The following is a 17,212-nucleotide window of genomic DNA, read 5'->3' as shown; positions in this document are numbered from 1 at the left end:
CTCCCAAGACCTTCTCAAGCGGAAATTAGCGTCGGGCAATAAAAGCTGGCCTACCCAGCGATGCCCACATCCCAAGAAAAATGCAAATATATGCCTGGAACATTACACAACATTGACCATTAAATTTTCAGACCCAGAGACAATTTCAGTCCTCCTACAGTCTCCAGGATTGGCAACGAGAGGCAGGTTATGTTATGACAAAGGGGCAAAAAAACTGTTCCAAATATCAGGTAGAAGTTTCCTTGTTTTCACAACTCATTTCATTATAAGGAAACCTGAATTTGCATGAATTCCACAATTTATATCCCGGATGAATGATAATGTTTCAGCCAAACAGCACAGACAGTGGTCACGTTACCTCAGTGGGATGGGCAGTGCTGGATGTATTATTAAAGAGTCTGACACCAGGCACAGCATATTGTACCTGAGAGTGAGGACAACGCAGGTGAAAAGGACCCCCACTGCATCTCACAGAGCATTTGAATACTCTGGTATGTAGTTAGCTGTGAAAGGGCCTTTGAATACGTTCAGGAATTTGTCACTTTCTGGGTGTAAGCTCGGTGGGGTGTGTCTGCTGCTTGTCCTGTCCGCGAACAGGGCTCAGTAATGGAATTGTGTTCGAATATTAGCAGGTTGTCTATACAGGAGGCCATGAAGGAGGAGCTGGAGAAGAGAGTCGGCCGGTCAGTAAGTCATCGACATTAAACCATTGAGACAATTGAACAAGGAAAAAGGGAAGCATTGGAGCCAAGCAATTGGTGTTGGTTCAGGACATGTAAGAACGAGCTGAAGAAGAGCCATATGGTCTCGAAACGCTAACGCTTTTTTACTTCTCCACAAATGATATTAGACCTGCTGAGCATTTCCAGCATTCTCTGGTTTTGGTTTGGGGTTGAACTCTATATGTTAGGGTACCAATGAGGTTACGGTTCACCCACTATAAACCACCAATCCACTGCCTCACTACTTAATTAAATTGCCCTCATTTTCCCTATTCCATTTACTCCCCCTAATGCTAGTCCTTTGTTTTCCTTTCCAGAATATCACCCAGTGATGTGGACTCTGCTACTGATTCCCGGTTTCCTGAGTAAGTTATTTACTTTGTGATCAATCTCCTCCATGTTCACATAAAATTGTTACAGAGCGAAACTTAATTTGTGATATTATTGAGGGTGGTTCCACTGCTGTACCTGGGACTCAAGAACAGATGCCATTGTTAGCAATGTACACGGAATATAAAATTATTAAGAGATATTGCTCACAGAATGGACAACAGTGTGTCAATTGGGCTGGATTGTAGCCTCATGGAAGCTCTTACAGTCTGGACTCAAAAGGTTAAAACAACGATCTTTCTAATGAGTTACAATCCACAAATGATACAATCCACAGAGTGACTTGGGGATACTTCACACAGATTATGACATGTTTTTAACGGGTTAACACATTAATCTAAAAGCCTAACGGGGTGCTCACCTTTATATCTGTTCTAATGGCCGACGTGTGTGTAGACTCCATGTGTCAGGTTGATAAAGCTTTGGTCACACCATACACGGAGTAACTGTGAACAGCTCTGTGCACCAAACCTGAGGAAGGATAGATTGACCTCGGAGGGAGTGTCATGTAGATTTAAAAAGACGAATCCTGGATGCCAAGGGTTAAATTATTAGGAGATTTTAGACAAAGTAAGAATGTTGTCCCCTTTTAAATGTTGGTGGGGCTGATTTGTTCAAAATTAGAAAGCTCTCCTGAGGATATCAGGTGGACCAAATCTGTTTCCGAGAGTCCGGATGTGGATGGTGAGGAGGCGTGATCTAAAAATTAGAATCATAGTTTCTTGAGTGAAATTAACAAACACGTCTACATATCGATATAGTCGAAGACTGAATCTCTCTGCTGTTAAATGCAATAGATGGTGAAATTATAATTCGGTATTGGCATGCTTATATTCCCCAACGATCTGAAAGGATATGGGACCAAGGCTGATAGATTGAGTTATTTCACAGATCAGCTGAATGCTGGAATAAACTCGAGGGGGCTGAATGGATGCCTCCTCTTCTTGAATGCTCCAACCTGATTGGAGAGGTTCAATCATGAAGTTAATTTTAAAATTCTCATATCCCAATTGCTCATGCACACAATCAAAACTTAGATTTAAAATTTACCCCACATCTGATTGCTAATAAATGTGCATCCTCACCTCCAGCCTGATTTCCAAGTTAACCACAATCAAATCTCGGAAGGCCCTAATACAGGTGCTAAAAATAATTCACAATGAAGATACAAGGAAAGAGAGATATTGCTGCACTTCATGTCTCCATCGCTTCTTTTCCTGTTCCCCTTAAGTCTGCCTCTTTGTTGTTATCGCTCCTTCACTCAGTGGGAACAGTTTCTCTTGATCGACTCTCTTACCAGGCCCTCAGGATTTTGAACACCTCGATCAAATCTCCTCTCAGCCTTCTCTGCTCCAAGTTAACCAGGCCCATCTTCTCCAAGCTATCGATGGAACTGAAATAACTCATAACTGTGACCATTTCTGTGAATCTTTTCCACGCACTCTCCAATGCCTCCACAGACCCCACATTCACACTCTCTCCCTCCCTCTATCACACACAATTACACTCGTTCCTTCTCTCTGTCAAAAATACTCACATTCTCCCCCTCTTTCACACACACTTAGACTCTCTCCCTCTTTCTCACACAATCAGCTTCCTCCCCTCTCTTTGTCACACACACTGACATTCTCCGTCTCTCACTGTAACACACAATCAGACTCCCTCCTCTCTCTGTCACACACACTCACACTTCCTCCCTCTCAATCACATATACTCACACTAACCCCATCTCTCTCCCTGACACTCACAATCTTCCCCTCTCCTTGTCAAACACACACACATACTCGTGTATTTTTTCACACAAAGTGACACCCTCCCTGTCTCTCACTCCCACGCACTCACACTCTCCCCCTCTCTCACACAGTCTCTCTCCCCCACTCTCTGCCATACTCATTCACATTCACGTCCTCTCTCTCTCAAAGTCCCTCCCACTCTCTCTCACACTCATCCCCGCTCTCAGACACACTCACTCTCTTCCTCGGTCACACTCACCCCCTCAAACTCTCCGCTCACATTGCCACAAACACTCACACTCTCCCCCTCTCTCTCCCTCTATCTCCATCTCCTCCTTTTTCTTTGATACATTTATTCACACCCCCCTTGCTCACTCATAGACAAAATCTCCTCCTTTCTCTCTCCCCTCGCTCTTTTGCACACGCTATCGCTCTCTCTCTCTCTCTCTCTTTCTCCCTCTCTTACAATCACACTGCCCCCTCTCTCTCAAATACACTCTCAATCTGTAACTCACTCTCTCACAATCAAACCCTGCACTTTACTCTTTCACACAGAGACACTCTGAACATCACTCTCTCACGCACATTCTGCACTTCACTTTCTCACATTCACACTCTGCACCTCTCTCACTCACAGTCTCCTCCTCTCTCTCACATGCTCACTCTCTCCATTGCCCTTTTACGCACACTCTGGTTTGTCCATTTTCATCACAATCACACTGCCCGATCTCTCACACAAATTCAAACTGCATCACACTCTCACACATTCACACCCTGCACCACACTCTCATTCACATTCTCCTCTCTCTCACTCACAGTCTCCATCCCTCTCCTTCATAGTCTCTCTCTCTCTCTCAAATTCAACCTTACTCTCTCACTCACACCTCCCTCTCTCACTCATTCTCCATCTCTCTCTCACTCAAAGTCCCAATCTCTCACTCACAGTCTAAACCCCACTCTCTCTCTCTCCCTCTCACTCTTCCTCCCTCTCTCACAATCACACCACCCTACCTCTCTCAAGCACACTCCCACTCTGCTGCTCATTCTCTCACACTCATGCTCTACACCTCACTCTCCCACACTCACACCCTACACCTCACTCTCTCTCACACACACATTCTGCACCTCTCTCTCACACACACATATTCTGCACATCATTCTCCCACAGTCACACCCTGCACCTCAATCTCCCACATTCAATCCCTTGTCCTTTTTCTCACTCACGCTCATCACCTCTCTCTCTCAGTCTCCCTTTCTCATTTTCATTGCCTTCCTCTCACATATATTCACAGTCTCTCTCTCTCTCTCTCTCATTCACAGCCTCGCTCTCTCTCACATACATTCAGTCACCCTCTCTCACTCAGACTCTCCCTATCTCTCACAGTTTCCCTCTCCCTCTGTCACATGCACCGTCTCCCACTCTTTCCCGTTCAGCATTCCGCTATCTCTCACATTCATTGTCCATCTCGCTCACACAAAGTCCCGATCTCTCTCATTCGCAATATCCATCTCTTTCAGTTTCCTTCTCTCTCTCTCTCTCTGATAAATTCAAAGTCTCTCTCTCTCTCACACACATTCACAGTCTTCTCTCTTCTCTTACTCACCGTCTTATTCTCTCTTATATTCAAATTATCCCCCTTCTTGTCACTGACAGTCCTTCTCTCTTTCTCACACATTCAAATCCTCCCCCATCTCTCACAGTCATTGTCTCCAACTCTCTCTCAAATTCACAGTCTACATTTCTCTCACATTCACAGTCTCCATCTATCTCTCACTCACCCTCTTCTTGTCTCTCACATTCACATTATCCCTCTCTCTCTCACTCAGACTCTCCTTCTCTTACTCGCATTCATAGTCTCCATCTCTTTTTCAATCAACCTCCACGTCTAGCTCACTCAATGGCGCTCTCTCTCACACACTCAGTCGCATCTTTCTCTCTCAGACTCTCCCTCTCTCACCCAGTCTCCATATCTCTCTTTCATATTAACAGTCTCCCCATCTCTCTCACATTCATTCTGTCCCTCTCACACTCACAGTCTCTCTCTCCCTCTCTCACACATTCAGTCTCCCTCTCTCACACAGACTCTCCCTCTCTCACACAGCTTCCCTCATCCTCTCTCACATGCACAGTCTTCCAATCTATCTCATTGAGTCTTCCACTACCCCTTACATTCATTGTCCCCCTCATTCACAGTCTCTATCTCTCCAATTCACATTCTACCCCTCTCTCTCTCATTCACAAATTCACAGTCTCCCTCTCTCCCACATTCATCATCTCCCTACTTCACTTACAGTCTCCCTCTCTCTCACGTTCAAATCTCCATCATGCTCTCACTCACGTATTCTTCTCACTCTCACATTCATTTGATCTCTCTCACTCAGAACCTCCCTCTATCACTCACAATCACAGTCCCCCTCTCTCTCTATCTCAGTCATAGCCCCAATCTCTCACCCACAATTTCGCCCCCCCTCTCTCAGTCGCCAACTCTTACTCGCTCATATGCAGCATCCATCTCTCTCGCACTGAGTCTCAGTCCCGCTCTCTCAAATCCAGTCCCTCCCTCACTCTATTACCGTCTCTCTTTCTCGTGTTCACTCTCCTTCTCTCTCACTTTCACGATCTCCGTCTCTCCCACATTCATTGTCTCCCTCTCTCTCACACATTAAAAGTCTCTCCCTCTCTCTTTCTCACTTCTCTTTCTGTCTTTCTCTCTCTCTCACATTCACAGTCTCCCTCTCTCTCACGTTCACTGCCTCCCTCTATATCACCTTCAATGTCCCCCTCTCTCTCACATTAACAGTCTCCCTCTCCCATTCACATTCTCCTTCTCTTTTACTTAGTCTCTCTCTCTCACTTAGTCTCCGTTTCTCTCTCTCTCACATTCTGCCTCCCTCTCTATCACATTCTGTTTCCCTCCCTCTCACATTCAAAGTATCCTTCTCACTATCTCAAATTCATCATCTCCCTCTATCACACATTCACAGTGTCCCTCTGCCTCACATTCACCATCTCCCCCTCGCTCACATTCACAGTTTCCCTCTCCCTCACTAGTCATTATCTCACTATAAAACTTAGTCTCCCTCTATCTCTAAGACATTCGCAGCCTCCTTCTCTTTATTTCATATTCTTAGTCTCCCCCTCCCTCACATTCACAGTCTCCCCCTCCCTCACATTCATAGTCCCTCCTTCCCTCACATTCACAGTCTCCCCCTCCCTCACATTCACAATCTCCCTCACATTCACAGTCTCTCCCTCGCTCACATTCAGAGTCTCTCGATCCCTCACATTCACAGTCTCCCTCTCCCTCACATTCACAGTCTCCCTCTCCCACACATTCATAGTCTCTACCTCCCTCACATTCACAGTCTCCCTCTCCCTCAAATTCACATTCTCTCCCTCCCTCACATTCACAGTCTCTCCCTCCCTCACATTCACAGTCTCCTCCTCCCTCACATTCAGAGTCTACCTCTCCCTCACATTCACATTCTCGCCCTCCCTCACATTCACAGTCTACTCCTCCCTCACATTCACAGTCTCCCAATCCCTCACATTCACCGTCTCTCCCTCCCTCACATTCACAGACTCCCTCTCCCACACATTCACAGTCTCCCTCTCCCTCACATTCACAGTCTCTACCTCCCTCACATTCACAGTCTCTCCCTCCCTCACATTCACAGTCTATCCCTCTCTCACATTCACAGTCTCCCTCCCTCACATTCACAGTCTCTCCCTCCCTCACATTCACAGTCTCTCCCTCTCTCACATTCACAGTCTCCCTCCCTCACATTTACAGTCTCTCCCTCCCTCACATTCACAGTCTCCCTCTCCCTCACATTCACAGTCTCAACCTCCCTCACATTCACAGTCTCCCCCTCCCTCACATTCACATTCTCCCTCTCTCATATTCACAGTCTCTCCCTCCCTAACATTCACAGTTCGCCCTCCCTCACATTCACAGGCTCCCGCACATTCACAGTCTCTCCCTCCCTCACATTCACAGTCTCTCCCTCCCTCACATTCACATTCTCCCTCCCTCACAATCACATTCTCCCTCCCTCACATTCACATTTTCCCCCACCCTCACATTCACAGTCTCGCCCTCCCTCACATTCACAGTTTCACTCTCCCTCACATTCACAGTCTCTACCTCCCTCACATTCACAGTCTATCCCTCTCTCACATTCACAGACTCCCTCCCTCACATTCACAGTCTCACTCTCCCTCACATTCACAGTCTCTCCCTCTCTCACATTCACAGTCTCCCTCCCTCACATTTACAGTCTCTCCCTCCCTCACATTCACAGTCTCACTCTCCCTCACATTCACAGTCTCAACCTCCCTCACATTCACAGTCTCCCCCTCCCTCACATTCACATTCTCCCTCTCTCACACTCACAGTCTCTCCCTCCCTAACATTCACAGTTCGCCCTCCCTCACATTCACAGGCTCCCGCACATTCACAGTCTCTCCCTCCCTCACATTCATGGTCTCTCCCTCCCTCACATTCACAGTCTCTCCCTCCCTCACATTCACATTCTCTCCCTCCCTCACATTCACAGTCTCCCCCTCCCTAACTTTCACAGTCTCTCCCTCACATTCACAGTCTCTCCCTCCCTAACATTCACAGTTCGCCCTCCCTCACATTCACAGGCTCCCGCACATTCACAGTCTCTCCCTCCCTCACATTCATGGTCTCTCCCTCCCTCACATTCACAGTCTCTCCCTCCCTCACATTCACATTCTCTCCCTCCCTCACATTCACAGTCTCCCCCTCCCTAACTTTCACAGTCTCTCCCTCACATTCACAGTCACTCCCTCTCCCTCACATTCACAGTCTCTCCCTCCCTCACATTCACCGTCTCTCCATCCCTCACATTACAGTCTCCCACTCCCTCATATTCACAGTTTCTCCCTCCCTCACATTCACACTCTCTCCCGCCCTCATATTCAGAGTCTTCCCCTCCTTCACATTCACTGTCTCACCCTCCCTCACATTCACAGTCTCCCCCTCCCTCACATTCACAGTCTCCCCCTCCCTCACATTCACAGTCTCCCCCTCCCTCACATTCACAGTCTCCCTCTCCCTCACGCTCACAGTCTCTTCCTCCCTCACATTCACAGTCTCGCCCTCCCTCACATTCACAGTCTCCCTCTCCCTCACGTTAACAGTCTCTCCCTCCCTCACATTGACAGTCTCTCCCTCCCTCACATTCACAGTCTCCCCCTCCCTCACTTTCACAGTCTCCCTCTCCCTGACATTCACAGTGTCCCTCACATTCACAGTCTCCCGCACCCTTATGTTAACAGTCTCTCCCTCCCTCACATTCACAGTCTCTCCCTCCCTCACATTCACAGTCTCCTCCTCCCTCACATTCACAGTCTCCCTCTCCCTCACATTCACCGTCTCTCCCTCCCTCACATTCACAGTCTCCCTCTCCCTCACATTCACAGTCTCCCTCTCCCTCACATTCACAGTCTCTACCTCCCTCACATTCACAGTCTCTCCCTCCCTCACAATCACAGTCTATCCCTCCCTCACATTCACAGTCTCCCTCCCTCACATTCAAAGACTCTCCCTCCCTCACATTCACAGTCTCCCTCAGACACAATCACAGTCTAACCCTCCCTCACATTCACAGTCTCCCTCACATTCACAGTCTCTCCCTCCCTCACATTCACCGTCTCTCCCTCCCTCACATTCACAGTCTCCCTCTCCCTCACATTCACAGTCTCCCTCTCCCTCACATTGACAGTCTCTCCCTCCCTCACATTCACAGTCTCCTTCTCCCTCACATTCACAGTCTCTCCCTCCCTCACATTCACAGTCACCCCCTCCCTCACATTCGCAGTCTCCCTCTCCCTCACATTCACAGTGTCTCCCTCACATTCACAGTCTCTCCCTCTCCCTCACATTCACAGTCTCTCCCTCCCTCACATTCACGGTCTCTCCCTCCCTCATATTCACAGTCTCCCCCTCCTTCACATTCACAGTCTCCCTCACATTCACAGTCTCCCTCTCCCTCACATTCACAGTCTCCCTCTCCCTCACATTCACAGTCTCTCCCTCCCTCACATTCACAGTCTCTCCCTCCCTCACATTCGCAGTCTCCCCCTCCCTCACATTCACAGTCTCTCCCTCCCTCACATTGACAGTCTCACTCTCCCTCACATTCACAGTCTCCCCCTCCCTCACTTTCACAGTCTCCCCCTCCCTCACATTCACAATCTCCCCCTCCCTTACATTCACATTCTCCCCCTCCCTCACATTAATGGTCTCTCCCTCCCTCACATTCATAGTCTCCCCCTCCCTCACATTCACAGTCTCCCTCTCCCTCACATTCACGGTCTCCCCCTCCCTCACATTGACAGTCTCCCTTTCCCTCACATTCACAATATCCCTCTCGCTCACACTCACAGTCTCCCCCTCCCTCACATTCACAGTCTCCCCCTCCCTCACATTCACATTCTCCATATCCCTCACATTCACAATATCCCTCTCGCTCACATTCACAGTCTCCCCATCCCTCACATTCACAGTCTACCTCTCCCTCACATTCACAGTCTCAACCACTCTCACATTCATAGTCTCTCGCTCCCTCACATTCACAGTCTCCCCCTCCCTCACATTCACAGTCTCACTCTCCCTGACATTCACAGTCTCCCCCTCCCTCACATTCACAGCCTCCCCCTCCCTCACATTCACAGTCTCTCTCACATTCACAGTCTCTCCCTCCCTCACATTCACAGTCTCCCCCTCCCTCACATTCACAGTCACACTCTCCCTCACATTCACAGTCTCCCCCTCCCTCACATTCACAGTCTCCCCCTCCCTCACATTCACAGTCTCCCTCACATTCACAGTCTCTCCCTCCCTCACATTCACAGTCTCCCTCTCCCTCACATTCACGGTCTCCCTCTCCCTCACATTCACAGTCTCCCCCTCCCTCACATTCACAGTCTCCCCATCCCTCACATTCACAGTCTCCCCCTCCCTCACATTCACAGTCTCCCCCTCCCTCACATTCACAGTCTCCCCATCCCTCACATTCACAGTCTCTCCCTCCCTCACATTCACAGTCTCCCCCTCCCTCACATTCACAGTCACACTCTCCCTCACATTCACAGTCTCCCCCTCCCTCACATTCACAGTCTCCCCCTCCCTCACATTCACAGTCTCCCTCACATTCACAGTCTCTCCCTCCCTCACATTCACAGTCTCCCTCTCCCTCACATTCACGGTCTCCCTCTCCCTCACATTCACAGTCTCCCCCTCCCTCACATTCACAGTCTCCCCATCCCTCACATTCACAGTCTCCCCCTCCCTCACATTCACAGTCTCCCCCTCCCTCACATTAACGGTGTCTCCCTCCCTCACATTCATAGTCTCCCCCTCCCTCACATTCACACTCTCCCTCTCCCTCACATTCACGGTCTCCCCCTCCCTCACATTGACAGTCTCCCTCTCCCTCATATTCACAATATCCCTCTCGCTCACATTCACAGTCACCCATCCCTCACATTCACAGTCTCACCCACTCTCACATTCACAGTCTCTCCCTCCCTCACATTCACAGCCTCTCCATCCATCACATTCACAGTCTCCCCCTCCCTCACATTCACAGTCTCACTCTCCCTCATATTCACAGTCTCCACCTCCCTCACATTCACAGCCTCCCCCTCCCTCACATTCACAGTCTCTCTCACATTCACAGTCTCTCCCTCCCTCACATTCACAGTCTCCCCCTCCCTCACATTCACAGTCACACTCTGACTCACATTCACAATCTCCCCCTGCCTCACATTCACAGTCTCCCCCTCCCTCACATTCACAGTCTCCCTCACATTCACAGTCTCTTTTTCCTTCACATTCACAGTCTCTCCCTCCCTCTCAATCACAATCTCCCCCTCCCTCACATTCACAGTCTCCCCCTCCCTAACATTGACAGTCTCCCCATCCCTCACATTCACAGTCTCCCCCTCCCTCACATTCAGAGTCTCCCCCTCCCTCACATTCACAGTCTCCCTCTCCCTCACATTCACAGTCTCCCTCTCCCTCACATTCACAGTCTCCCTCCCTCACATTGACAGTCTCTCCCTCCCTCACATTGACAGTCTCTCCCTCCCTCACATTCACAGTCTCCCTCTCCCTCACATTCACAGTCTCTCCCTCCCTCACATTCACAGTCTCTCACTCCCTCACATTCACACTCTCCCTCTCCCTCACATTCACAGTCTCTCTCTCCCTCACGCTCACAGTCTCTTCCTCCCTCACATTCACAGTCTCCCCCTCCCTCACTTTCACAGTCTCCCTCTCCCTCACATTCACAGTCTCCCTCTCCCTCACATTCACAGTCTCCCTCTCCCTCACATTCACAGTCTCCCTCTCCTCACATTCACATTCACAGTCTCTACCTCCCTCACATTCACAGTCTCTCCCTCCCTCACATTCACAGTCTATCCCTCTCTCACATTCACAGTCTCCCTCCCTCACATTCAAAGACTCTCCCTCCCTCACATTCACAGTCTCTCCTTCTCTCACATTCACAGTCTCCCTCAGAGACATTCACAGTCTCTCCCTCCCTCACATTCACAGTCTCCCTCACATTCACAGTCTCTCCCTCCCCCACATTCACAGTCTCCCCCTCCCTCACATTCGTCGTCTCCCTCTCCCTCACATTCACAGTCTCTCCCTCTCCCTCACATTCACAGTCTCTCCCTCCCTCACATTCACGGTCTCTCCCTCCCTCACATTCACGGTCTCCCCCTCCTTCACAATCAAAGTCTCTCCCTCCCTCACATTCACAGTCTCTCCCTCCCTCACATTCACAGTCTCCCTCTCCCTCACATTCACGGTCTCCCGCTCCCTCACATTCACAGTCTCACTCTCCCTCACATTCACAGTCTTCCTCTCCCTCACATTCACAGTCTCTCCCTCCCTCACATTCACAGTGTCCCCCTCCCTCACATTCACAGTCTCCCCCTCGCTCACATTCACAGTCTCTCCCTCCCTCACATTCACAGTCTCACTCTCCCTCACATTCACAGTCTACCCCTCCCTCACATTCACAGTCACCCCCTCCCTCACATTCACAGTCTCCCCCTCCCTCACATTCGCAGTCTCCCCCTCCCAAACATTCACGGTCTCTCCCTCCCTCACATTCATAGTCTCCCACTCGCTCACATTAACACTCTCCCTCTCCCTCACATTCACGGTCTCCCCCTCCCTCACATTGACAGTCTCCCTCTCCCTCACATTCACAATATCCCTCTCGCTCACACTCACAGTCTCCCCCTCCCTCACATTCACAGTCTCTCCCTCCCTCACATTCACAGTCTCTCCCTCCCTCACATTCACAGTGTCCACCTCCCTCACATTCACAGTCTCACTCTCCCTCACATTCACAGTCTCCCCCTCCCTCATATTCACAGCCTCCCCCTCCCTCACATTCACATTCTCTCTCACATTCACAGTCTCTCTTTCCCTCACATTCACAGTCTCCCCCTGCCTCACATTCACAGTCTCACTCTCCCTCACATTCACAGTCTCCCCCTGCCTCACATTCACAGTCTCCTCCTCCCTCACATTCACAGTCTCCCTCACATTCACAGTCTCTTTCTCCCTCACATTCACAGTCTCTCCCTCCCTCTCAATCACAATATCCCCCTCCGTCACATTCACAGTCTCCCCCTCCCTCACATTCACAGTCACACTCTGACTCACATTCACAATCTCCCCCTGCCTCACATTCACAGTCTCCCCCTCCCTCACATTCACAGTCTCCCTCACATTCACAGTCTCTTTCTCCTTCACATTCACAGTCTCTCCCTCCCTCTCAATCACAATCTCCCCCTCCCTCACATTCACAGTCTCCCCCTCCCTAACATTGACAGTCTCCCCATCCCTCACATTCACAGTCTCCCCCTCCCTCACATTCAGAGTCTCCCCCTCCCTCACATTCACAGTCTCCCTCTCCCTCACATTCACAGTCTCCCTCTCCCTCACATTCACAGTCTCCCTCCCTCATATTGACAGTCTCTCCCTCCCTCACATTGACAGTCTCTCCCTCCCTCACATTCACAGTCTCCCTCTCCCTCACATTCACAGTCTCTCCCTCCCTCACATTCACAGTCTCTCACTCCCTCACATTCACACTCTCCCTCTCCCTCACATTCACAGTCTCTCTCTCCCTCACGCTCACAGTCTCTTCCTCCCTCACATTCACAGTCTCGCCCACCCTCACGTTCACAGTCTCCCTCTCCCTCACATTCACAGTGTCCCTCTCCCTCACGTTAACAGTCTCTCCCTCCCTCACATTGACAGTCTCTCCCTCCCTCACATTCACAGTCTCCCCCTCCCTCACTTTCACAGTCTCCCTCTCCCTCACATTCACAGTCTCCCTCTCCCTCACATTCACAGTCTCCCCCTCCCTCACATTAACAGACTCTCCCTCCCTCACATTCACCGACTCTCCCTCCCTCACATTCACAGTCTCCCTCTCCCTCACATTCACAGTCTCCCTCTCCTCACATTCACATTCACAGTCTCTACCTCCCTCACATTCACAGTCTCTCCCTCCCTCACATTCACAGTCTATCCCTCTCTCACATTCACAGTCTCCCTCCCTCACATTCAAAGACTCTCCCTCCCTCACATTCACAGTCTCTCCTTCTCTCACATTCACAGTCTCCCTCAGAGACATTCACAGTCTCTCCCTCCCTCACATTCACAGTCTCCCTCACATTCACAGTCTCTCCCTCCCCCACATTCACAGTCTCCCCCTCCCTCACATTCGTCATCTCCCTCTCCCTCACATTCACAGTCTCTCCCTCTCCCTCACATTCACAGTCTCTCCCTCCCTCACATTCACGGTCTCTCCCTCCCTCACATTCACGGTCTCCCCCTCCTTCACATTCAAAGTCTCCCTCACATTCACAGTCTCCCTCTCCCTCACGTTCACGGTCTCCCGCTCCCTCACATTCACAGTCTCACTCTCCCTCACATTCACAGTCTCCCTCTCCCTCACATTCACAGTCTCTCCCTCCCTCACATTCACAGTCTCCCCCTCCCTCACATTCACAGTCTCCCCCTCGCTCACATTCACAGTCTCTCCCTCCCTCACATTCACAGTCTCACTCTCCCTCGCATTCACAGTCACCCCCTCCCTCACATTCACAGTCTCCCCCTCCCTCACATTCACAGTCTCCCCCTCCCAAACATTCACGGTCTCTCCCTCCCTCACATTCATAGTCTCCCACTCGCTCACATTAACACTCTCCCTCTCCCTCACATTCACGGTCTCCCCCTCCCTCACATTGACAGTCTCCCTCTCCCTCACATTCACAATATCCCTCTCGCTCACACTCACAGTCTCCCCCTCCCTCACATTCACAGTCTCTCCCTCCCTCACATTCACAGTCTCTCCCTCCCTCACATTCACAGTCTCCACCTCCCTTACATTCACAGTCTCACTCTCCCTCACATTCACAGTCTCCCCCTCCCTCATATTCACAGCCTCCCCCTCCCTCACATTCACATTCTCTCTCACATTCACAGTCTCCCCCTGCCTCACATTCACAGTCTCACTCTCCCTCACATTCAGTCTCCCCCTGCCTCACATTCACAGTCTCCTCCTCCCTCACATTCACAGTCTCCCTCACATTCACAGTCTCTTTCTCCCTCACATTCACAGTCTCTCCCTCCCTCTCAATCACAATATCCCCCTCCGTCACATTCACAGTCTCCCCCTCCCTAACATTGACCGTCTCCCCCTCCCTCACATTCACAGTCTCCCCCTCCCTCACATTCACAGTCTCCCTCTCCCTCACATTCACAGTTTCCCTCTCCCTCACATTCACAGTCTCCCTCCCTCACATTGACAGTCTCTCCCTCCCTCACATTCACAGTCTCTCCCTCCCTCACATTCACAGTCTCCCTCTCCCTCACATTCACAGTCTCTCCCTCCCTCACATTCACAGTCTCTCCCTCCGTCACATTCACACTCTCCCTCTCCCTCACATTCACAGTCTCCCTCTCCCTCACATTCACAGTCTCTCCCTCCCTCACATTCACAGTCTCTCCCTCCGTCACATTCACACTCTCCCTCTCCCTCACATTCACAGTCTCCCTCTCCCTCACATTGACAGTGTCCCTCTCCCTCACGTTAACAGTCTCTCCCTCCCTCACATTGACAGTCTCTCCCTCCCTCACATTCACAGTCTCCCCCTCCCTCACTTTCACAGTCTCCCTCTCCCTCACATTCACAGTCTCCCTCACATTCACAGTCTCCCCCTCCCTCACGTTAACAGACTCTCACTCCCTCACATTCACCGTCTCTCCCTCCCTCACTTTCACAGTCTCCCTCTCCCTCACATTCACAGTCTCCCTCTCCTCACATTCACATTCACAGTCTTTACCTCCCTCACATTCACAGTCTCTCCCTCCCTCACATTCACAGTCTCCCTCTCTCACATTCACACTCTCCCTCCCTCACATTCAAAGACTCTCCCTCCCTCACATTCACAGTCTCTCCCTTCTCACATTCACAGTCTCCCTCAGACACATTCACAGTCTCTCCCTCCCTCACATTCACAGTCTCCCTCACATTCACAGTCTCTCCCTCCCTCACATTCACCGTCTCTCCCTCCCTCACATTCACAGTCTATCCCTCCCTCACATTGACAGTCTCCATCTCCCTCACATTCACAGTCTCTCCCTCCCTCACATTCACAGTCTCCTTCTCCCTCACATTCACAGTCTCTCCCTCCCCCACATTCACAGTCTCCCCCTCCCTCACATTCGCCGTCTCTCTCTCCCTCACATTCACAGTCTCTCCCTCTCCCTCACATTCACAGTCTCTCCCTCCCTCACATTCACAGTCTCTCCCTCCCTCACATTCACGGTCTCCCCCTCCTTCACATTCACAGTCTCCCTCACATTCACAGTCTCCCTCTCCCTCACATTCACAGTCTCCCCCTCCCTCACATTCACTTTCTCTCCCTAACTCACATTCACAGTCTCCCCCTCCCTCACATTCACAGTCTCCCCCTCGCTCACATTCCCAGTCTCCCTCTCCCTCACATTCACAGTCTCACCCAATCTCACATTCACAGTCTCTCCCTCCCTCACATTCACAGTCTCACCCTCCCTCACATTCACAGTCTCCCCCTCCCTCACATTCACAGTCTCACTCTCCCTCACATTCACAGTCTCCGCCTCCCTCACATTCACAGTCTCCCCCTCCCTCACATTCGCAGTCTCCCTCACATTCACAGTCTCTCCCTCCTTCACATTCACAGTCTCACTCTCCCTCACTTTCACAGTCTCACTCTCCCTCACATTCACAGTCTCCCCCTCCCTCACATTCACAGTCTAACCCTCCCTCACATTCACAGTCTCCCTCACATTCACAGTCTCTCTCTCCCTCACATTCACAGTCTCTCCCTCCCTCTCATTCACAGTGTCCTCCTCCCTCACATTCACAGTCTCCCCTTCCCTCACATTCACAGTCTCGCCCTCCCTCACATTGACAGTCTCCCCCTCCCTCACATTCATGGTCTCCCTCTCCCTCACATTCGCAGTCTCCCTCTCCCTCACATTCACAGTCTCTCCCTCCCTCACATTCACATTCTCCCTCTCCCTCACATTCACAGTCTCTCCCTCCCTCACATTCACAGTCTCTCCCTCCCTCACATTCACAGTCTCTCCCTCCTTCACATTCATAGTCTCCCCCTCCCTCACATTCACAGTCTCCCTCACATTCACGGTCTCCCCCTCCCTCACTTTCACAGTCTCCCCCTCCCTCACATTCACACTCTCCCCCTCCCTCACATTCACAGTCTCTCCCTCCCTCACATTCACAGTCTCTCCCTCCCTCACATTCACGGTCTCCCCCTCCTTCACATTCACAGTCTCCCTCACATTCACAGTCTCCCTCTCCCTCACATTCACGGTCTCCCGCTCCCTCACATTCACAGTCTCACTCTCCCTCACATTCACAGTCTCCCCCTCCCTCACATTCACAGTCTCTCCCTAACTCACATTCACAGTCTCCCCCTCCCTCACATTCACAGTCTCCCCCTCGCTCACATTCACAGTCTCCCTCTCCCTCACATTCACAGTCTCACCCACTCTCACATTCACAGTCTCTCCCTCCCTCACATTCACAGTCTCACCCTCCCTCACATTCACAGTCTCCCCCTCCCTCACATTCACAGTCTCACTCTCCCTCACATTCACAGTCTCCGCCTCCCTCACATTCACAGTCTCCCCCTCCCTCACATTCGCAGTCTCCCTCACATTCACAGTCTCTCCCTCCTTCACATTCACAGTCTCACTCTCCCTCACTTTCACAGTCTCACTCTCCCTC

General features: G+C 50.8%; 1 protein-coding gene across 1 annotated transcript in view; it reads left to right on the top strand.

Moving 5' to 3' along the window:
- Positions 1 to 310: 310 nt before the first annotated feature.
- Positions 311 to 17,212, top strand: part of LOC121274778 (serine/arginine repetitive matrix protein 1-like) — a 209,050-nt gene continuing 192,148 nt past the window's right edge. The window contains exons 1-2 of the mRNA XM_041182116.1: positions 311 to 491; positions 1,040 to 1,087. Of these exons, the coding sequence (XP_041038050.1) occupies positions 311 to 491; positions 1,040 to 1,087 (229 nt within the window). The remainder of the gene's footprint in view (positions 492 to 1,039; positions 1,088 to 17,212) is intronic.

The sequence above is a fragment of the Carcharodon carcharias genome (genome assembly GCF_017639515.1).
Source record: "Carcharodon carcharias isolate sCarCar2 chromosome 38 unlocalized genomic scaffold, sCarCar2.pri SUPER_38_unloc_15, whole genome shotgun sequence".
Classification (NCBI taxonomy): Eukaryota; Metazoa; Chordata; class Chondrichthyes; order Lamniformes; family Lamnidae; genus Carcharodon; species Carcharodon carcharias.
The sequence above is the reverse complement of the archived record's forward strand: the minus strand, read 5'-3'. Positions and strand labels throughout refer to the sequence as shown.